Raw genomic sequence first — 22698 nt, forward strand, 5'->3', positions numbered from 1 at the left:
GCATACAAAATTTTTGATATATGTACCCATTCTATAAATTATTAGCTACACCAATCATGATTACAAAAATGTATGTGGGAGGTTCATCTTGAGTAGTTTAAACTCTATATCAAGTAGGAAGCTTTGGATATTTAGAGAGTTAATAATCCTTCAAATTTTTTGCCCAACGAGTGATATCTTGTTTGGTGAGATAACCTAGGTTATCTTGTTATACATTCATTTATTTCTCATAATGATCTTCCCACTTACATACTTAGCTTTACCTCCAGATAAATCATCGAACTTAGAAAGTTTGATTGATATAAGTTCTTCAACCCATTTAATATCATGATGTTGATTCCAATATCATCACGCTAACTAATGTCTAAGAAAATGTAGGAATTTGCTCTTCCCCATGTGACAATCAAACTTCCACCTATCTTAAATGACATTCTGTTTAACCTTTTGAATTGGGATCTGACAAACATTCTCATGTATAATCTCAAAAATCAACTACATATAACAAACGTCATCACTCACCCATTATTCAAAACTAAGATTTGGGACCCATATGATTCCTAATTTTGTTCTGAACACTCTATTTATCAAAACTTGCTCTTTTCAAAACTTTCTTTTTTTAAACTCTAGAGTTTTGGCCTTAATAGGTAGAATAGTAACTAACTACTACAAAAGTGGAGGGTCACCTTTATTATGCATTTGCAAGCTCTCTAAGCTTTATAATCTATGGAGTGATATGAGAAATGTTTTCATTCTCAATGTGATAAATAAATTGACATTGGCATTAGCGTATATTACAACTTAAGTTCTAATAGGTGAGAGAGGACCTTGCAAACTTCAAGATTTTACAAGTATCATAGCTAAGATTAGGTCACACTATATGCTTGCTATAATTGTTATCCACAAAAGGGTTCCCAAGCTAATGATATTAGAACCGAAGTATAATATCAATGCACTAGGATAGCATATGTGCACATACAATGTACGATGATCTGTACATGTATGAATGGAAGATTTACTAGTGTGTTCAAGTAGTGCTCTTATATTCTATTTTATTTTCATCCATGTCATAGATTGTGTTTTGTAACACTTGGTTTCATAAGCTACAAAGTATCAATTTTCAAGCTAAAAATTAATGGGATTCCTTTCATCTATGTTATAGATCGTGTTCTTGAGCACTTGATTTCATGAGCTAGAATGTCTTAACTTTCCACTTGTATTATCCACAATGTTTTAATGGAGAAAACATCTCAAGTGGTTACTCATCACCCTCTTTATCACCATAATTTTGTATAGAACATTTAGCGCATTCAAGTAAAGAGTATCATTGATAACTAACACTTTTGTGAATGGTATGTGATCATTTGATCACAAAAAGTTTTTTCACCCTCTTGAGGTCAAAGTAGCATGACATCCACTTGCACTTTCATAATATGATAGAGAAACATATGCTTCTCTTGTTGATGATCACAAAGTAATTTAAAAGTGATGTGCAGTTGCTTTCAACTCAATCTTTAGCTTAGATTTATTATGTAAACCTCTAATGAGAATCATAAATAATCAAGGCATCCTCCAACTATATAAAATTTGGTTAAGAAGATGCTTTCACTCCATTATAATCATATTATAAGCACATTGTAATAATATCTAATACCACTGAATGAAGTTGTACATTGAAAAGGCTATTAAACACAATTTTGGGCAAGTGATGTCTTATTCTTAGAATTTGCTAATACATATACACAAGGACATGTAGTCAAGCATGCATGAATGCACACATGCACTCACCCATGCACACATGTGCACATGCACATGCACACACCCATGCATGCACACATGTGTATGTGCACGTGTGTGCACACACACAAGTACACACACCCACACATTTGCTCACATCTAACCCTACTTACTTTTTGACTTGGTTGCCAATTAAGATGAGAGAGAGAGAGAGAGAGAGAGAGAGAGAGAGAGAGAGAGAGAGAGAGAGAGAGAGAGAGAGAGAGAGAGAGAGAGAGAGAGAGAGAGAGAGAGAGTGTGTGTGTGTGTGTGTGTGTGTGTGTGCATGACACATGTGTCACAACATGCATGCATGTGCACTTCAATCCATTGATAAAGATGCCCTATTATAACATAGTTTATTTACGTCCCATTTTTGAATTATTATCCTTTAAAAGAATTTTTAAGATTAGAGCTATCATAATTCATACCTTAGTATTTCATTAAAGTTAGGTATACAAAAGCTCAAAACAAAGCACTAAGTTCTTGGAAACAAGCACATGAGAAGTTTGTGAAGGATAAGACATGGCTTATTTCCTTCATCCTTTGAAGAGGCAAAAAATTATTATTTCAAAATTTCAACCATAGAAGATGTGGTGTCATTTAATGCACCTATATGGACCCAACACAAAAAATCCATAAATTTTTGCAACCCATGCTGCTAAATCATAGTTTTTTACCCATTAGTTACCCACCAAACTACACCAATTGGTTGGAAGTATATGCCTCATGGTAGCAACTATAAAGCAATGAAAGTCTTGAATGAATAGAATAATTTTGAGACTTTGTGGTATAAGCTTGAAAGATGTAAGTGTAAAGTAGACATTGTACTAAAGGCTACCTCCATAAAGGTGTGGAAAAAAGTTATGTGGTGTTTGGTCACATCTACCAAGTGAATTAACCTATGAACATGCTTGAGAAATGTGTAATGCATTGCACTTTAAAAAATGAAATTGTTATAGGGATGTGAAAGAAACCATCTATTGATGGAACCTTTATTAGACACGCCCTAATTTGAAAAGGGAAGACATAGACCATGATCACATTTACATCTTCATTTTTGAAAAGACAATCTAGAATCTCACTGGTAAAATTAGTTACAAGGAAATATTAATTTTAAGTACTAGAAAAACAAGCTAGGACTGTGCTAGTCCCATCCATTTCACATAGTTGTTAGCTTTTCAATTAATCAAAGAAAAGATGGATTTTATAAACCATGTGTGGAGCCCAACTTAGAAGTGAAGGAGTATATTAATTATGCTCCAAGCTCAACTTAGCAACTGTCCTCTTTGTGCTGTTTAAAGCTAGCATGGGAAGGAACCATGTAGAAGTCATTACCAAAGCTCACAGAAAATTGTTCTTTAATGTATTTTTCTAGGCAACATTCTAAAAAAATTGATTAAAATTGAAGCTCATCTTGACGAAAATCGGCTATTTTTTAAAGCACTTTAGTTATAAAACCGGCTATTTCCCTCCCAAAACCGAAGCCCGGTCCTTTTTTCCATTGGGTGGGAAAAAAGTTTTTTGCGAGCATTGGTCATTACCAAATATTCCTAACATCTACAAGGACATGGATAAGCATAAGGGGTTGACTCAGACATTGTACCTATCAAGGGAAAGCAAACTTATTCAATACTTGATGATATTGACACACCATGATACAAAGACATAACAAATTCATACTTTAGATTAATGCTCAAACTCTATCTCAATCTCAATGCGACATGAGCATTCACCTTACTTTATCTCATGGTGGGCAATCATGTCTCTTCTCAATAAGATTTGTGGGTCTAGAGAACTAATGCTTAATGTTAAATGAAGAACAATTTTATGGAAAGGATTTCTCATAATGTTAATGGTGAAGACATGTGCATCCCCATTTTTTTAAAAGAGTAAAATGTCAATACATAGCTCAGTTGATTTCTTAAAGAATATGCACAAACTTTCTCAATTTAGGATGAAAAAAGTACCCATAACGCAATTGCTTGAAGGTAGTGTGCAGATGAACACTCTAGACAAGGTCCTTTAATTTGGCAACGGAGCGTCCTCATTAACCATTTCTTTCTTGATGACTATGGAGAGCCAACCATATTTGAGATGTCCCAAAGGTCACAGCCTAGTAATTAACACTTGGTCTCATTACTAACAAGTTATGGGTTCAAGTCTTGCTAGTTGGTCACATGTGCTCACATGGTGCATCCATGTAAGTCCTATGAGAGCACTCAAATCAGTCCTTGGTGTTGGTATGGATACTAAGGAGGAGGGCTATAATATGCTTGAGCTTTATTGTTCAGCAAGTTATTTTATTTGAACATAAGGGCAAAATGCTAGAATGGTTCTCGTCACTGTCTTAGTTAGTCATTTGGTGGACTAAAAACAATTTTCAGCTAATGGAAAAACCTTCGACCTTCACAAATTGTAGGTCTAGTGTGCAAATGAAATGGTCTTTTAGTGTATTTTTCCCATCTTGATTTCCAAAAAACCACTTGAAATTCAAGTAAACCGATTATGTTTTGGATGTTTTACCAGTAAAACCAATTATTTTCCCCCAAAATTGATCACACTTCAACATCTTCCTCTTTTTCATTCGATGGGGGAAAAGGTTTTTCATGAACGCCACAAAAGTCTTTTGCTAGATTTTATAAAACTGTTCGGTCTTATGACAATTGAAGGACCCTCTAGATTGTAAGTTGGAAAAACGTTCTTTCCAAAAGTTAAGTTAGGATGGCAGACTGCAGTGGCTTGAAGCGCACGTACATTTTTTGGGTTTGCCGCGTAATGCGGCGGAGCCGCGACAACAAGTCAGATTCTAGGCCCACCAATAGGGAGCAAGAAAAGGATCCCAATCACATGGGTTTGGACCCAATAGGAGAGCAGCATTTGATATATGACCTCCTGTACCGGCAAATGGTGGGCCGCCACGCACAGGAGTACCACGTGAGAGACAGAGGATCATCAGCATATGCCACGTCAGAAGTTATGAATCCGAATGCGTGGCTTGAAGCTTATCACGGACAGACTCGTAGCGGCGACTCGCGAGCCACATGGCCATCGCCGAACACATGCGTCAAATCTATCCAAAACATTATGTTTTTCTCGGTCTCCAATATTTCACATTTTCTAAAATTTCAAGGGGATTCTTCTGAATCAACTTTTTTGACATATGAATGAATTGTATTGATATTTTTATAACTGAACGTTTAGTAAGAGCTGTGTCGCGCGAGGTGCAGTGGGGGTAAGAGCAAGACAACGAAGGATTAAGCTTTCCTTTAGTCACGCCAGGTATTCTAAATGCTGGAGTATTTGCGTTACGAAAGATTCTTTGCATTGGTAAATGTTCATTGCTTTGTGTTATAGTAGCTGGCAGCCAATCCTTCCTTTCATTCACTAGTGCTACTAGTGTTCTCTTAAAATGAATGGCCCTTTTCATTTCGATTTTGTAGCGTATGTGGGGTTTCACCAAATCCTGCTCCCCCTAATCCCTCTCTATGCAACTGCGTGGGAGTGGGATTAATCGCCCTCCACTAACCTTGCTACTACCTGGTGCAACACACCCCTAAATCGAGGTTTTTCTCCCACATCTCGAATGACATTAATGCTCACGAAAAACCTTTTCTCAACCAGCAATAATAACAGCAAGGTTTCAAAGCAATTGGTTTTCATGCTCAAAGTTTATACAAAATATCAATTCTATAACTAAAATACTTGAAAATCAGCTAGCATTTTTATGGGGATACAAAATTCCAACTAGTTTTTAAGAATTCTAGCCAACACGATATGCTAAACTGCCATTTTTTGTTAGCACTATTGAAAGTTTTTCAATAGATTACAATTCCTTTTTCATTAAACCTTGATTTTCTTGTTAATGTTGATTGTGGTTGGATGTCTTCATGCTAGTGTCCAGATGATCCATTTACATATTTGACATTGTCTTAATTACAAGTTAGTTGCATTTAGTAATTGGATGCCCAAAAGTTCCAATGGTTGTCTTTATCTTTTCTTCGAAGCCTACAATTAGGCTTCCAATTTTAAGATACTTTGCAATACTTGACACAATGTTCACAACCTACTAATGTGTGACATTGGTAAAGCATACTGTCAATGCTCGACAAAAGTGTTCTTTTGAACTATGTTTAGTGAAGACAAACACTATTGACTCGCTCAAGGTTTAGCATCAAAGAAGCATCACCTAGGTTTTGAACTCATGCACCTTTGCACCTCAACCCACACCCAAACCAATTGGGCTACAACCCCATTCTTAAGTTTAGCATCAAAATTTGCATACTTATCATAATGTATCACTAAACGACTCCTAAACTTGGCTAGAAACTTATGCTCTTGAGGATCTTTTAACTATGGAGACCATTGTTTCTTTTGGCCCATTTAAGAGATGGGGGATGGGTTTCATGGATCCTTTACCAAGGTACTGACACATGGACACATTCAAGTAGTACTAGCCAAGTTTGCCACAAGATAAAGGAGAAGTCTAGAGCAACAATGAGTATGCTAGGTAGGATTTAGGGTTTAGGGTCTATATATATATAGATCTTAAGTAGTCTAGTTTCCAAAATATAATAATGGTTATTGTGGAGATGCTCTCGTAGGGATGGGAGACCATAGATGGGTTTCAAGCGAAATGGAGGTTTCTCCTTTCTGTGTAGGACATATAAGGTGGTTTGTGAAAACTTGCTAAGTGTTAAGTCATAGTAGGTAGTAGTCGGGAGGGAATACCCCTCCCCCCATTATCATAGGGTTGCGCCTATCACTAGTAAGGGGAGTGGGCTTTCCATAATGGGGGGAGGGCTCCCCCCATTATCATAGGTTTGTGCCCATCACTAGTAAAGGGACGGGGCTTTCCATATTACTATGTTCTCATAAGTGTAATGGTAATTATTGGTCTATTCTAAGCTTGCTATGCTGGCCAACTAATGAAGTTGAAGGTACCATAGCAAACAAATGTGACTTTCTTTCTTGTATATTTAAATTTGTCAAGCTGTGATGTAAATGTGACATGAACCAGTTTCTGGTTTTCTTTGGCCTCAGCGTGAACAGCTTCTATAACAGCTCTTTGTATATTCCACATCAAGTGGAATCTTTTTGCCATATATTTTTATCCACCAATGTGTTCCCACTAATTATCCAGAAGCTAGCTGTCAAATCGTGTGGAGGGTTGAAATACGAAAAATAATAACAAAACAATTATAGTAATAGTAATGATAATGTGCAACCATTCAGCAGAAGTTGCGTAGAGAATCAAAACAGGTGGTATAAAAAGGGCAAAAATGCAGCGCATATATATCATGTAGATTTGCCGTAACAAGGTTCACGGCCCTTCCTTGCTGGACCTTTTGTGTGCATCTGCTACAGAAAGCCTTTTGGATCATATCATGTCTTCTCATCTCGTCATGTCATATCATCATATCATATATGAATGAATACATAGAACAGAGGGTCTTGCACAGAGAGAGAGAGAGAGAGAGAGAGAGAGAGGCCACCAACTATCCGACATCTCATATGCATTTTCCTGCATTCTTGAAGGGACAAGACACGCACACACACACACACATACACGCACACACACACACACACAGAGGGGGTGTGCAGACCTGCCGATGAATGCTTATTCTTTGATCGAGCCTAGTTCGGAAAATGATAGAGCTCGCCTTGGCCATGGAGGATTCTTTTACGCAATGACTCAAGGACGTGGCTCAAAGAGGCTCAATCCAGGCATCTCTCTCTCTCTCTCTCTCTCTCTCTGTGGATCGAGCCTAGTTCAGAAAATGATAGAGCTCGCCTTGGCCATGGAGGATTCTTTGACGCAATGACTCAAGGACGTGGCTCAAAGAGGCTCAGTCCAGGCATCTCTCTCTCTCTCTCTCTCTCTGTGGATCTTTTTAGATCTTTGCACATGCACACGTGAATGCAAATGCAAATGTAGCTGTTTGTCATATTCCTCTAGCACTAGTTTGATATGAGGTTTGAAAACCAGAAGTCGTGATTGGTTGTTTTTCCTAAAGATATGCCAACTCATGTTTGCCATTGATTGGGTTGTTGATTAAAACATTTGTTAATGGTATGCACTGTAGAATTGACATTCATATGTGCTGAGCTTATCAAGGCAATTATGTCTCTATGATTGTAAATTTCAAGGTCAGCAATTATTTCTAGAAGTAACTTTAAGTTTGAGCTTATGCCTGATTATTGTACGATAGAGTGTTGATGGAGCTATCTATAATTTGAATTTTGAGGATTGAGGTCGCTTGTCTGTAGATTTCTGCATGCTCTTTAACAGACACTTTCTCCTACCAAATATGTGAACTGATATGATTCTTGTAACCAGACACAAAATAAGAGAAAATAAAGATCAATCGCCTAGATCATCTAATCCTCAGAGAATACAGCTAACATTGACACATGAACAGATGACCATTTAGGTAGTGAACATGAAACAGCATCTGAGAATGGGCACCTCACCCTCCTTTAGAAATTATTCTGGTGTAAGATGTTGGATCATGCAGTCTGTATGCAGATTATGAAAGCAAAGAAAACAATATGGTTCTTTCCATATCTGAGTCCAATCCCAGTAAGCCAGAACCAATAGTTGCAATGGCCTGGGTGTATAGATTTTCGAAATTCCAAGCTTTAATTCCCATTTTGGTTCTGGTTTGAGTTTGGCAATTCAGCATTAGGGTTTAATACCTTTGTGGCAATTTGGAATGTTGCAAACTTTGCCGAACTTCCCTGCCTGATAGGATCGAGTTGTAATATACAATCTCACCAATTGTCTCCTGTGGCCCTAAGATTAGAGGCCTTTGCATAAGTTAATCTCATGTAGCCCTAAGATTAGTGATCTTTACACCAGTTATCTCCTGTGGCCCTAAGCTTAGTGGCTTTGATATCTTACCCCATTCTCACTCATTGTGCTTAACAATGAGGTGTTGCAAAGACTGAACCTTGGTAGGATTTACAGTTGATGCCAACATTGATCCAGGAACCAAGCTATATGCTCCTGTTGGCAAAATAGGGTAGTTGAAAAGGTGACATACCTCTTGGAATAGTTCTCATTCTATGTGTGCTGGGAGGAATTGAAATCGAAGTGAGCCGAGCATCTTTGAAATTGGATTTTGAGGTGCAACATTAGAGCTACCAAGGAAGATGGTCTGACAAGGGGAGTAAAAGAGATTCCTGGCACACCTACTTGAATGGAAAAATCATGCGCACCTGTTCATTACTTTACCCAATTAGCATCAGGTGATGGCAGAAGAGTAGGGATGTAAGTAAGTGGTCTATGGTTGAGGCCCTTGAGATATTACCCAAGTGTCACTCAGTGTGTGGAGCGATGATGTTGCAAAGGCATGGACATTGGTAGGATTTACAGTTGACATCAGGGTTGAGCCGAGAACCTAGCCAAACAACCTTGTTGGCACATATGGTCATAGAAAAGGTGGCATTCCTCTTGGAATAGGTCTCCTTCTAGGTGTGCTTGGAGTTGTTGTCGGTGGCACAGTGCACTAGTAAGGTTTTGATACCACATGTCATATTGAAATCAAAGGACGGGCTAGCAGTCTTGAAATTGGGTAAGGTGTAATGCTAGAGCTATTGAGGAATATGGTTTGTACTCAGTTGTATAACAAAATACTCCACAGCTGTTCATTACTTACTCCAACCAGGCTACTAGCATCAGATGGTGGCAGAAACGTAGGGATGTAGGTAAGTTGTCTGTGCATTACTGAGTCCAACTAGCATCAGGTGATGGCAGAAGCGTAGGGATGTAGGTAAGTGGACTAAATATGATGCCCTTGACATATTACCCCAGTACCAGTCAGTCTGTGGGACAATGATGTGTTGCAAAGGCATGAACATTGGTAGGATGTGCGGTTGACATCAGGGTTGAGCTAACAACCTAGCCAGACAACCCTGTTGGCACATATGGTTCTAGAAAATGTTGCATCCCTCTTGGAATCGGGGTCTCGTTCTAGGCTTGCATGGAGGAATTGTTGGTGGCACTAGCAATGTCTTGATACCAGATGTCACATTGAAATCAAAGTAGAGGCAAGCAGTCTTGAAACTGGATTCAAGGTGTAATACTAGAGCTATGGAGGAAGATGGTTTGACAAGGGGAGTTTTAGACAACCCTGGCGCACCCAGTTGTACACTTCTGTTCATTGCTTCTTCCAATTAGCATCAGATGGTGGCAGAAGAGTAGGCATGTAGGTGAGTTGTCTAAAGTTGAGGCTGTGAACAATGAATTCTTTAGCAGAACTTTGCGTTATGTTGTACTTATTTTTTTGTTGAGGAGGGTCTCAACTAATTTTGCAATCATGTAAAGATTAGGTAACATTATTTTGCCTTATGGGAAAACCCTAATTAAAAGATGAATAAATTTTTTACTTGCTAAATGAATTCGCTAGAATCTGAAAGTGATTTGCAATAAAAGTCTTACCATTTCGAAGCCTGTTATATGCAGAGTCTACCCATTTGTGCAAAGTACATCTTGTTGTATGTGGAAGCCTAGTGGGCAGGAACTAAGCCTATAGGGTGAACAAAGAAAAACCAGTTTAATGTAGGGAAGCATCCTGCAAAGCTGGTGAAGCGCTCTATAATGACGACATCCAAGGTTGATGACTGGGACATAGCAATAGCTAGACTTTTCATGGTGTCTACTTTAAGCATGAAACCTTTGAACAAAAAACCCTGCAAGAATAAGGCCACTATGGGGGCAGGAGAGCAGCAAGGAAAATGCTGGTTGCAGCTCCCCAAGAAAGAGGGGGGTTTTCAAGCAGAAGAGATGAGGGGCTGCCATCTTGTAGTTGGTTGGCAATTGGCAGCAGCAGTCAAGGACAGGCAGCTGTCCCAGCAGTGATCAGGTGGTGACAGCAGCCAGCAGTAGGGCAGGATGGTGGCAGCAAAAGGCAGAGGGATAGTCAGTGACAGAGAAGGTGAGGTGAGGTGCAGAGGAGAGGAAGGCGATGGGGCTGAGGAAGCAAAGGAGAGGAAGGGGGATGGCGTAGCAAGGTAGTGACACGAAGATGGGGCCTTGGTGGCTTGCATGAGATGGCTAGCATTTAAGCACACAAAGACGCACTTAGACAGAATCTCCAGAGCTGCATCAAAACGATTCCTAACTATGGGTTCAATTTGCAAGTATGGCAAAGTTGCTCCTAGTCATTTTGCAACTGCTCTCCAGAGTGTAATTTTATTAGTCTATGTTACCTTATGATATTTTCTGTCCACTGCAGTAAGGCTCAGAGAATTATGGCTTCATAAAACTGAAGCTAAAACGTCAACTCTTAACATCCACTCTCACTCCTGTTCAGTCTTTGGGGGAAAGCTGGATCCATCATTGATCATTAAGAGGTTTCCTGTTATTGTTGGAGCCCATGACTAAGCCAATGTTCTGACTTCAATCTGTTTTTGAAATCATCAATTAGAGTTGAATTATGTACCTGATAAGCTTCTTTTTTTGGTGTTCATGGCTAGAGATCCAATGCTGCCACTATACACATGGGTGGCATGCTGTGGAAAAGTGCTCCAGGAAACTAAAGGCATATGGAGGCAGCTACACAGTCACTACTCTGATGCTGTATCACAATTGATTTCTACCTGCCAGTCAAGTTTGCAATTGTCCCAAACTGATCTAGATCACTGCTGCAGATTGCTCCCCTTCAGTCCTTATTCCTGTTGCTTGGTCCAGTGTGCTTCATTCATCTTCAAACACAACATCATGTTGGCCATCTTAAGCTCTATGCAGATCCTGGCATCTGTGAACATAGACAATAATGCTGGTTGTGCAAGATCATACATGCCGAAATTCAACACCTATAAAGACTGTTTTCGTAAGCTCTCTATCCAATGTCCAGTTGGGTGTACATTAGGTGAAGAGCCTCATTTAGATGCATGAACCCTTCTTTTTCAATCATCTTGAAAATTGAGTCGATATACAACCTCAGAGGGATGGTATTTTGGGTGTTCTAATCTCTTCTGATCCATGATGATGAATTATCAGGCCAGATGATTTTCAATTACAATACAGATTGTTGCCCTTTCAGATTTCAAGTCAATGCATTTGCATAAATTTCTAAACCCACAGTACTAAAGACATGCAGCACACTTGTAATGTCAGATGGACATTTTTTGTTTGAAAAAAAAATTACATGTTTGAGACATGTCTGAATATGAGGTGGCCTTTTGTAACACAAGCATTATACACCATATCTATCTTTAATCTTTAACCTTCATTATCAAAACATGCAGGGCAATAATAGAACCAACATAGAAGTGAGGCATGTTGACAGCCATGAATGGATCTAGCACTCAAAGTATGGACAGCTTAAGTATTCAAACATTGGGACAGCAACAGGTCTTCTTGAAAACTGAGTTGATGAAACATTTCACTGTCATGAATAAAGCCTCTGTTCGGGAGATTATGCTCCGACATGAGAAAACTTTCAAAGAGCAGGTTTGTTAACCTTAAGCTTGCAGCATAGAAGTTGATTGAGGTGTACTTTCTATGTGCATGTCTGCTATATTGTATGCATACGTGCTGCATGTGTGCATGTGTGCACATGCATGCACTTACACACGTTCACAAATTTGAATTTGGTTCTTTTGTGTACATTTATCAAGGATAAAATCTTCGATTATTTCATTCTTACAACAACTAATCACGTAATGGAATCTGTGAAGGCAGAGGCTTTTACATTATATTGGTGATTAATTGATATTTCCAAAGCATATGCTTTGAGTGACAAGATTGAACTGTGGAGTACTGCATAAGTTGATCTTAAGTGATCCCTGCTCAATTCTTCAGGCGGAGCCAAGTCCCAGGGTGTGACAAGCGGTGTGTATGGGGCTTGGGTACATATTCACTGCAGCACACAAATCCAGCGATTCCAACTTCATGTCCTCACGTTGCACATTGGTCCAGTCCCTGTTGGTTTTCCATTCCTTAGTGGAAGCGGATAGCAAGGGGAGGTCCTCGTATATTCACTTTGGAAAGAGGACAGTTCCACTTTAAAATTGTTGAAGAATGAGAAGATTAAAGAGATCTCTTGGTGCCATTAGTGGTCCTTAAAGCTTCAAAAGGCCATGTGAAGCATTTTGCGAGAGTAGGATCCAACCTAATCCTGAAGGAGTGGTCCACATTGTGATGAAGGTCAATGATGTGCTACACATGCTGCTTAAACAATGGACCCTCATACTATGCAACTCAATGGTACAGGTGAGCAGAACCAGTACATGTGGTTACGTTGCAGATATTCTGTTATTTGAGTAAGTACCAGCTATTTGACACTGCAAACTGGTCTTTGATGGTGAAGTCACCAATACTAGAAAATTGGTAACTCGACAACATAGATGTTGATTGCAGAGACTTGCTACTTTTCTTTAGTTATTAGGAGGCTCACAAGATGGTTATCAGGAGGTTCACAAGATAGTTGAGGCAGCTGTAATCTCTGCAGATGTGGACCTGGCTAGGATGACTCTTAGATCTGGACAGCAGGTATACTGAAAAGGACCGCCCTGATAAGTAGATTAGTGCTTGTTGCTTTGAATGGCCTGTTGTATTGTACATCTACAGCCATCTGAACCATTGTAAATTCAATTTCGATGATAAGTACACCGGCAATTTTCAACAGGGGAAATTGATTCATTGCAGGCTGCTGCAAGATGCTTTGTATTTTTGCATCTGGCATACTGAACACCTTGGGGGTTTCCTGGGGTTTAGCCTGATTGGAGTTTTAGCATGGCTCATAGGTGTACAATGTAACAAATCTCAATCTCCATAGGACCTTTCTTTAAGAATGTACATTGGCTAGATTTCCAGCTTTGGTCAGCGATGTTTAAATTTGCAACCATTATCTTCTCAGAAGTTTCTGTAACAAAGTTTCTTTCAAGTTTGCAGGGGTTGTAACACACCTACTTCTAAAAGAAAATTAAGTGGCATATGCAGCCTTGATGTAGTGATTTAACAGACTGGTGGCTGTGCCACAAATTTCATAGCTAGTATGATTCATGAAAGGAAGGAATTTGTTTTTGTAGGTCTAGTAGTTTACATTTGATGATTATATTTTGCCAATTTTGCATATTATGCATGCTGATGAGCATGCATATGAGATCAGTTATTAGTCAGTGTTATGTATGCCCACAGTACAGCAGTTCCCACCTTAATCATTGAGATTCAATGCTGCTCATATGCACTGATGCTCAATGATGCAAACTCAGGTCACATTATATGCTATAAAGTTCTACACTTCTACAGCCATGTGCAGTATCGTAATCATCCATTCTTTCAGCTTGTAGCCTTGCAGCAAGGACTCTAGTCTCAAGAATGTATTCAGGCTTCTAATCAACAGCATGCATGCAGTCGGTTTTGTGCTTGCAGTCACACATTGAGAGGTCTAACCTCACATGTCTGTGTCTTTGTATCACAGTATTTGATTTGATAATCTCTTCTTTCATGTTCTTGTTTCATGAATGTATTGCTTGCTTGACCTATCAATGCCACATTGGTCCTGTCTTTCTCTTCCTAATTCCTTGCACTGTATCAATCTTTGATCAATCTGCAAGTTTCGGCTTGTAATCAATGACATGCGTGCAGTCGGTTTTCTGCTTGCAGCCACACATTGAGACGTTTAACCTCAGATTTTTACATCTTTGTATCACAGCGATTGACCTTGATAATTTCTTCTTTCATGTTCTTGTTTCATGAATGTATGCTTGCCTGACCAATCAATGCCACATTGGTCCTATCGTTGATTTCCTAATTCCTTGCACTGTATAAGTCTTCAATCAATCTGCAAGTTTCCTCTTGTTCCCTAATCTCCTTACACTGTATAGGAATCTCCAGATGGTGATCGCACAGGTTTATAATCAACAACATATGTGGTCTGCAAAAGTCCCTTCTACCACTTAATTATCGTTTTGGGAAGTGGTACCCTTGGGAGCTATTTTTGGGAATAGGGAGACTTGGCCAGGATCCTTTCATGTCCAAAGTATTATGCAACTAAGCTTTTGTAACTAATCGATCGTTGATTATAGGTACACAGTTGTTCACCAATCATGGCCCAAAGGCAGTTTGAGCTTTTTTTCCTTCTTTTTTTGTTGTCTAGCCAAAGACTAAGAGAAATATGCATACTGACCTACTTGACCACATTTTTCCTTTAGAAATAGTTAAATGAGTTGGAAGGTTAACCTGCATTCACTGTGGTGATGCTTTGGTGTAGTAACAGTAATCGCATTGACAACACTGACATTTGACTGCCTTTATGATTGAAGTATGCCACTCCCAAGGCTTATAATAGTCAATGTCTATGCAGTTGCATGACCTTCACAAACTTTATGAGGTGCAAAGACTTCTAATGCAGAAGTGTACACTCAATGGACCTCCTAAACTCTCATCTCCATCTAAAGAATCTTCTTATGTCAAAAGGGAAGCAAATATATGGGAACCAATAATGGTGAATGATGTTGAAGCATCTACTTCCAGCTCACTGAAGGAGAAGCTGCTTTTTCCCATTTCAGAAGCACTGGATCCACCCATCCGTTGTCCAGCACAAAATGGACATGGGGAGAAGCAACAAGCAGGCAAGGAGAAACCTACAATCTGCCAGGCAAGGAAACGGAAAATAGACTTAGAACAGCTACCAGAAGATGACTCAGATGATGAATTGGAGACGAGGGAGCATGTGATGGCCCATTCCATCAGTACACTGGCAAACACTAATGCTCAAACTGCAGTGAATGCAAGCTGTAGTCTGAATTGTGACATAAGCTTAGCTACTCCGTCCAATGTCCATGTAGAAAGGCTATCTCAAGCTAATACATCAGTAATAAATGAGGCAGGGAAAGAGAAGAACACTTCATTTCAACAGAAACATGTAAGCCACATAGAAGTTAATAGAAAAGCAGTAGACTGGTGCTTAATAAGAATGAATGAAGAAAGATATTCTTTACTTGGCAGGAATCTTGTTTACATATTGGAGATGCCAAGAAAAGTCCACCTTGGACTGCCATAGGTAATACCAGTTCTGATGAACCAGCGAAGCACTACCAATGGACATTTCAGGTAACTTCAGATGTGCATGATTAGCCATAGCAAAAGTGATTCAATAACCTTACAAAATGGTATTTTGTAGTCTCTTTGCACTGGTCTCTTTTATGTGCCCACAATTTTTCTTGTTTCCATGCCCGTATTTTTCTAATTATTTACATTCAAGTGGACTTCTAATGGTTTGGATGCTTGAAAGAGTGTTTGGAAACTTAAAATTTGAAGTTTTGATGGTGTTTGGCAGGGCCCAGAAAGAGCGGCTAGCCTAATGCCAGCTGCATTGCCATACCAGCATATGTCTGCAATGAGCAGTTGGCCACAGAGATTCCAGATTGGTCCAGCTGCAGTTTCAACATTTGGCAGCTCACTTGGAAAAGCTGAAAATGGCAATATGGCATCACACACATGGCACTTGCAAGGTCCAGCAATGCAATACAATAATCAGTACCTGCAACAACATTTATTTCGACCACAAGCATATTCAATACCTCAGTCAACATGGATACGGTCTTCAGGTAGTGTGCATGGAGCTGCTTATTCACAGCATAATGTCACATCTTCTATCAGTGCACCTTCTCAAACACTGCCTAGGATGGAAGCATCACATATAGGTCCTGCAGATGGAGACCTGTCCATTCTCAGGTATAACAACTGTGGATTCACTTCAGCAGATCATAAGCCACCTTTCAGGAAGCCCCCAAAGCTTGTTTTGAAGAACAGTGGAGTTTCTATGGAATGGGTGTTAGTTTCACCAGAGGGAGAATCTGATGCAGACATCACTGATAATAGGCCAAAGGAATAATGTCAAATGTGGAAATGAAAAGTGGAGAGCAGTATTGAGCTTGATGGAGAGGAGAAGCAATCAATTTTAATGAAAGTATGGAGCTTCGAATGTTTTTTGTGTAGTAAAAGATCTCCAAAGGTCTTCCATCTGTAGTGCCACGTATAATGATACTGTCATGTGTCCTTGAAGAACTTGAATTTTCACTGAAGTAGAACGGGAGCATGTGTCCGAGTAGTTAGTCAGTTGGCATAAGCTTCTCTAGACAATCAACAGCCATAAGTGTTCGGTGCGCCTTGGTAGAGGAGTGCAACAGCTGTTACAGCTCTATGCATTGTGATCATGACTATTGAGTTGTGTCCATTGACTACTGAGTTGTATCCATCACTAGGTCATGTTCAGTGTGCTTTTTAACATTCATTGCCAGCCATTCAACAGGCCATTTACAAGAGTGTGAACACAAGGCTGGAAACAATGTAATGGTGCAGTCATTTGAAGTATTGAATCTCTGCAACATTGATTAATTCTGTGCCTACTGTTGAAGGTGGTTGGAATCAGGTTAGGCCTGCTAACACTTAGAATTGCCATTGACCAGATATAATCTGGGTAGCATGCACACTGACTGATGTATAAACCTATTTGAAGTAAGAGGCAGGGGAACTTCGTCAGCATAGGAAGATCTAAAGTGGTGTCAATAATTAGTTGGGATCTATAGCAGGAACAGACTCACTTTCAGACCTATGCTTACGAGGACCTACAGTAGTCGACGTGGGGGAAAACAATTGCTTTACAAGCCTGCTCCACAAATAGCTCAAAAGGAGTGAAATGTTACCGGCAGGATGGTTGTTGAACGTTGTGTTGAAGTGTGGAAATTTTTTCTCAAAGGAGCCTGAAGTGCTAGCTCTCTTGATAAAGCTGGTTGAACAGGCAATGGCTAACACTACTTTGGCACAAACTACTCTCGAAAAAAGCTCTACACATTTAACGTGTTGAACATTTGGGCATGTCCAGCCAGGAGTTGCACCCCATCCAATCCATTATGTTGAGGTGTCAATGGATATTTCTGAGATTTCAAAGCCCCATGACAAGCACACACAGTGCAATCCCAAGCTTACATTAAGTTTGGATTTTCATACCTCAACTCAAACCAAATTCAGCATTTTGTACCCACTCCAGAAATATTGTCAATGATCTGCATCTAAGTACGTATTGACAGACGAGATGTATGTATTAAGAGAGTGAGCTTGATATTCAGAAGATGCTATGTAGCAAGAGCTTGCAAAATTTAAGAGGGATAGAGTAAGAGACTGCAAACTTGGTATTCAGACAATCTTTTGTGGCAAAAGCTTATAAAATACGATGACAACCGTTATAAAAAGTAATTAAAGCATAGTCTATACCACATATTAAGGAGAGTTTAGGCTCCGTATTCACATGATACTGTGACAAGCTTATGAAAGGTGAGAGAGATTATTGTGAGATTGCCAAAGAAAGGTGTTGTTAGAAGGAAGTGCCGATTCCAAATATGTAGAATTTCTGATGTTGCCACAAATAACTTGTATAAAACATTAGTTTACCTGCAGCATTAGTTACATGCGTGTGTGAGCATGTGCATGTGCACCCTAACATGTGAGTGTATAAATCATGCACAGCAAATAGTTGTGTGGGGTGGTTCTCATATATCCATCTATTTATGCGTGTGTATCTGTATACTGTGCATATAAATGTGCTTGCATACCCTTGATTATTTGTTATGTGTAACACAAACCAGTGGCAATTAAGCACAAACTTTTAGCACATACTTCCTGCAAAGAATCAAGGATTAGAACCTGTTGTTAATGTTTGCATGTGAATGATGGTAAACTCCCAATGTTGTAGATGAAGCTCAATTACAAAGATTTCAGGGCTTCCTGGTACATTTGTTTGTGACACGAGACTAACCAAGTAACCTGCCTAGCTTCTGATGATTTTGTGGCTGCTCCAAAGAATTAATGTGAGTCATATTTAACGTACAACATTGCTAATTTTTAAGGATTCTATACACATATTTTAAGACCCTTAAGAACTTGCTCCATTAGGATACAAGTCAGGTTGTCCACAGACATTGATGTGCACAGTGTAGTATAGATGAGTATCATATGCGACAGTAGCCTTATGTTTTCTAGAACTTGTTTTGGGACAAGGTCTCCTATTAGGCCTATGTGTTCATAAGAATGCATTGCAATTACAAAGTACAATGGTAAGTGGAGAATGGGATCGGATCAAGTCAATCATGCCTCGCTCAATCGTGTCATCGGAGACAATTTGGGTCACGTATCAACACCTCTCTTCTGAGCTCCAAACTTTCTACGTTAGCTTGTCGTTTATCCATCCATCCCCCTCATTGTCACGCTAATAAGTTCCTTTACGTCAAACAAAAAAAGAGAGCTTGTATTTTTGCGTGCTTTCAAAGAGAGGGGAAGAGGAAGAGAAAGATAAGAGAAGATGGAGATGAGAATGGAACATTCTAGAGAGGGGAAGAGAAGAGTAAACAAGTTACAAGCAAAAAAAAAAAAACTTATGAATCATAAGGCCTGCCTACATTAGAAATCTATAAGCAACAAAAATTTAGCAATTACGAGACAAATTTATGTGGAATAATCTATAAACCCGAGACTAGTATGTGGGTATATAAAATAAAGAAATAAATACGTAGATGTACATAAACATGCATGTGTGTGTGAGTGAGAATGTAGAGAGAGAGAGAGAGGCCGTTATGGAGAGAGAGAGAGAGAGAGAGAGAGAGAATGGCGGGAACTGTTGGGATGGGGCGCGTGCTGTTCTCTGTCGTCGGGGTCGCCTTCGTCGCTTGACCCGCCCCATTGTCGTCTGCGGGCTCTGCGCCTGTTCGCCCTGCTCCACACCTGTTCGCGCTCGTGCGCCTTGGTTCGCGGATGTCCCGTCCCGTCCTGTCACATTCCGCTGTCGTCCCGTCCCGTCGCTGACGTCTGCGACCTCTGCGCCTGTCCGCCCTGGCGTGCGCCCGTTTGCGGGCACGCTTCCCTGCCTATGTGTAGCCTCAGGCTTTCCCGTGGGGCTGTGCAAGTTCGCTTCGGCCCTGTGTGCAGGAAAAACGAGAGAAAGAGAGAGCCTCGCCTTGTCCTGCCCTGTCTTCTGCCCAAACGCCCTGTCTTCTGCCCATTCGTCCTGTTGGTCCTTTTCTGCTAAGGCGCTCAGCTGTGGTAAAACCCTAAGATAGACAGTTGGCAGAGAGCCAGCGTCTCGGCCGGAGTACCCACTGTTCTGTACAAAGACAGAGAGCGAGAATGCGTGTGAGCACCAGTGAGCGAGCAAGAGAGTGAGAAACAAAGAAAGAGGACAGAAGTATGGCTGGGCTGGATCTGGCTTTTATCGACCAGATGGTGGTAGCCCTTGGTCCGGATTCTGATACAGAGGAGACGGACGAGATGGTTCCTTGCATGAAGGAAATACCTTCTGGTTTTGACCTGTCACCTGCGGGCAAACACTCCAAGCATACTTCCGACGAGACAATGGGTCCTTAGGAATGTTCCTATGTGCAGGTTGCCTCTGATTCTGTGGATTTGCAGGAGATTGACTGGGAGCATTTGCTAGAATTTGCAAATACTTTGCTTGGCGATTATATTCAACATAATCATGAAGCTTTTTTTGACTCGGGAAAACTGATGAAGTGCTGGAAGCCACGGTGGACCTGAAAACTGTTTTGCGATCTTTTTCGGTGTTCTATGACCGTGAGGTCATACTCTTCTTCACTGGCAGGATCCCAATGCTTTTCTATATCCGTCAGTGGTTGCACCATGTATTACAAGGGGAGTGTGTTGAGGAGATCTTTCTTGGACCCCGCGGATTTTATGAGGTGTTGATGAAATCAGAGAAGTATCGAGCTGAGCTCCTGTTCAAATTGCCATTATTCTTTGATCGTCGTTTGGTCCATGTGGTGCCATGGCGCCTTATGGTAGACTTTCAGCGCCTGCTTCAACGTGAATGTCCGGTGTGGATGGAAGTGGAAAATTGTTCGGCGGTCTATTGGCCATTGTTAAAGGATGCAATGGCAGTTGTGGGAACGGTGCTGGTTCCCCCAAGCCTAAGGGCCATGAATCGAAACCGTTTATGTATGTTATGGGACATGGCTAGGAAAAGGCTTGCATGGCTTCGCCTCATCTGCTCGAGTATGCATCCTTTGTACTTTCGCTTGAAATGGGGCAACTTTGCAAGCCACTGCTTCTTCTGTGGCATTTTATGGCTGAATGCCCAGAGCAACAACCGTCTTTAGATGATGTGCATGTTGTGATGCCTATGGATGACATGGTGTTTGATGCTCCGGCACAGGAGGCTCACCACCATCTAATGTTTTGGATAAAGGTAAACAACAGGTCGGGGGTTTGGATTCCCGTAGTAATATCTGGCAAGAGGCACGTCCTAAAAAATGGAAAAAGTTGGATGCATGCTCGGCGGATTCGGACCTACAGTTTCACAGGATCCCGTGCGCACGTATATGCATTGGAAAGAAATGTTCTCTTCAGAGCATGCTGCGCGTTCTATGCTTCCTTCTGCCCCCCATAATCAGTCTATAAGGAAAGTATATACAGAAGGTCCAAAGGGCCCACCTGCGAAGCTAGCCTTTGATATTAGAGGTAATGTGATTACACCCTGGGATCGTCGTTATCCCCGTTCCACTTCCAAGGTAGTGGATATTGCCTCTACCTCTAAAGCGGGCCATCAGAATTCTTTTGCAGTGTTAGCTGATTTTCTGGATGAAGGTGTCTTGGACGTTCTCGCGGAAAAGGTGAAATCGAGGCAACATGTGCCTCGTTTCTGATATTCTTTTTTGAAGATATATGAAAATAGCCACGTGGAATGTGCGAGGCATTTGTTCTCGTCATAAGCTATATGCCATGTGGACTGTCTTGCATGAGAACTAGTGGGATGCCTTGTGTGCGATTGAGCACAAGAGTCACGGTGAAGCAAGAAAAGTTGTGGATTGCCATGGGTTTCGCATGTTTTATGCAGGGACACATGCTATGCACTATTCTAGCGTGCTTATGATTGTTCATGAAAAATACTAGCCTGTTCTTATAAAAAATTATGTACAGGGCCGCTTTGTGGTAATAGAAGTTTTATTTGAAGGAGAGATCTTATGGTTGCTGGGCCTCTATGCTCCGAATGACCTTGCATCTAGACGGGATCTTTGGAAGACTTTGCAGAGCTCCATGTCACTTGGCAGAAGGGGTTTTTTGATGGGGGGATTTCAATACGTGTGTTGACTCTTCTCAGTCAACTTCAGGGCATTCGGTAATGGATGCTCCGGAAAGTCGGGTGTGGAATGACTTTGCTCTTCAGACACTTAAGCAAGTTCTCTGGTCCTGGCTCCACCCTTCTTCTTTAGGGTTTACTTTTCATTCCGCTCAATATGCAACTACTTGGTCGCGGTTGGACCGAATGTATATCATGCAGGGGGTGACTTTCTTTCCGAGATGCTGGAAATGAAAGTCTTGCAGCAATATGCCTTGTCGGACCATTTCCCTCTCCAGCTTGAGATGCTTGCGCAACCTATTGCACCTTTTATGCAGTTGCTAGAAAGACTCCCTTTACGTTTCAACTTGTCCTATTGGAAGCATCCAATCTTTCAGGGCTATATGCAGCAATTAATTGAGAGATTTCTATTGGACTTCGCCTCTGAGGGCTTGGCTTCTTTTGCACGATTGCTCTCTAATGTGCAGCGGGTTGCTCGGCAATATGGGATCCATCATACCTCTATTTGTTGGCGGTGCCGACACGCAGCGGAGAACTTACTGGCGTTGGTTCGATCGCTACTGGTGGACACCCCAGATGATGAATTTTTGTTGTCACTAGCAATGCGTTTAACTGATCTTATTCAAGTATTTTAGTTAAAATCTTATCAGTAGGCCAAAATGCACAACTTGACCGACACATTGCAAGATAGTGCTTGTCAGACTCATAAGTACTTTCGCGCATTGCATGTTTCTCCTGCTCGAGAAAATATAACTAGACTCCAGGATTCAGAAGGTTGCATGGTCACTGATCCGCATATCATTGTCAATATGTCCAGGAATTACTT

General features: G+C 40.6%; 1 protein-coding gene across 7 annotated transcripts; it reads left to right on the forward strand.

Moving 5' to 3' along the window:
• The first annotated feature begins 7071 nt into the window (after positions 1 to 7071).
• Positions 7072 to 16971, forward strand: LOC148027246 (uncharacterized). Of its 7 annotated transcripts, none has more exons than XM_087691815.1 (6): positions 7072 to 7631; positions 11254 to 11609; positions 12028 to 12232; positions 15090 to 15650; positions 15734 to 15838; positions 16065 to 16971. In XM_087691815.1, the coding sequence occupies exons 3-6, from the start codon at positions 12059 to 12061 to the stop codon at positions 16620 to 16622; spliced, it is 1398 nt and encodes a 465-aa protein (XP_087547941.1). In that variant the 5' UTR covers positions 7072 to 7631; positions 11254 to 11609; positions 12028 to 12058; the 3' UTR covers positions 16623 to 16971. The 7 variants fall into 7 exon arrangements, with proteins under 7 accessions (XP_087547941.1, XP_087547943.1, XP_087547944.1 ...); XM_087691818.1 differs by lacking the exon at positions 7072 to 7631 and adding an exon at positions 12584 to 12994 and having other exon boundaries at positions 7649 to 11609; XM_087691816.1 differs by lacking the exon at positions 7072 to 7631 and adding an exon at positions 7649 to 10917 and having other exon boundaries at positions 11013 to 11609.
• Positions 16972 to 22698: the final 5727 nt, after the last annotated feature.

The sequence above is a fragment of the Lygodium microphyllum genome, chromosome 13 (genome assembly GCF_053477565.2).
Source record: "Lygodium microphyllum isolate KBCC chromosome 13, Lygodium_microphyllum_v1.1.10, whole genome shotgun sequence".
In the NCBI taxonomy this organism is placed as follows: domain Eukaryota; kingdom Viridiplantae; phylum Streptophyta; class Polypodiopsida; order Schizaeales; family Lygodiaceae; genus Lygodium; species Lygodium microphyllum.

Excerpts from the sequence above, each read along its gene's own strand:
- LOC148027246 (XM_087691815.1), top strand. The coding sequence starts at position 12,059 with ATGTTGACAGCCATGAATGGATCTAGCACTCAAAGTATGGACAGCTTA. Across the intron at positions 12,233-15,089 it reads AGAAAACTTTCAAAGAGCAG|TTGCATGACCTTCACAAACT; the intron begins GTTTGTTAACCT and ends ATGTCTATGCAG. Across the intron at positions 15,651-15,733 it reads CTTCATTTCAACAGAAACAT|GAATCTTGTTTACATATTGG; the intron begins GTAAGCCACATA and ends TTTACTTGGCAG.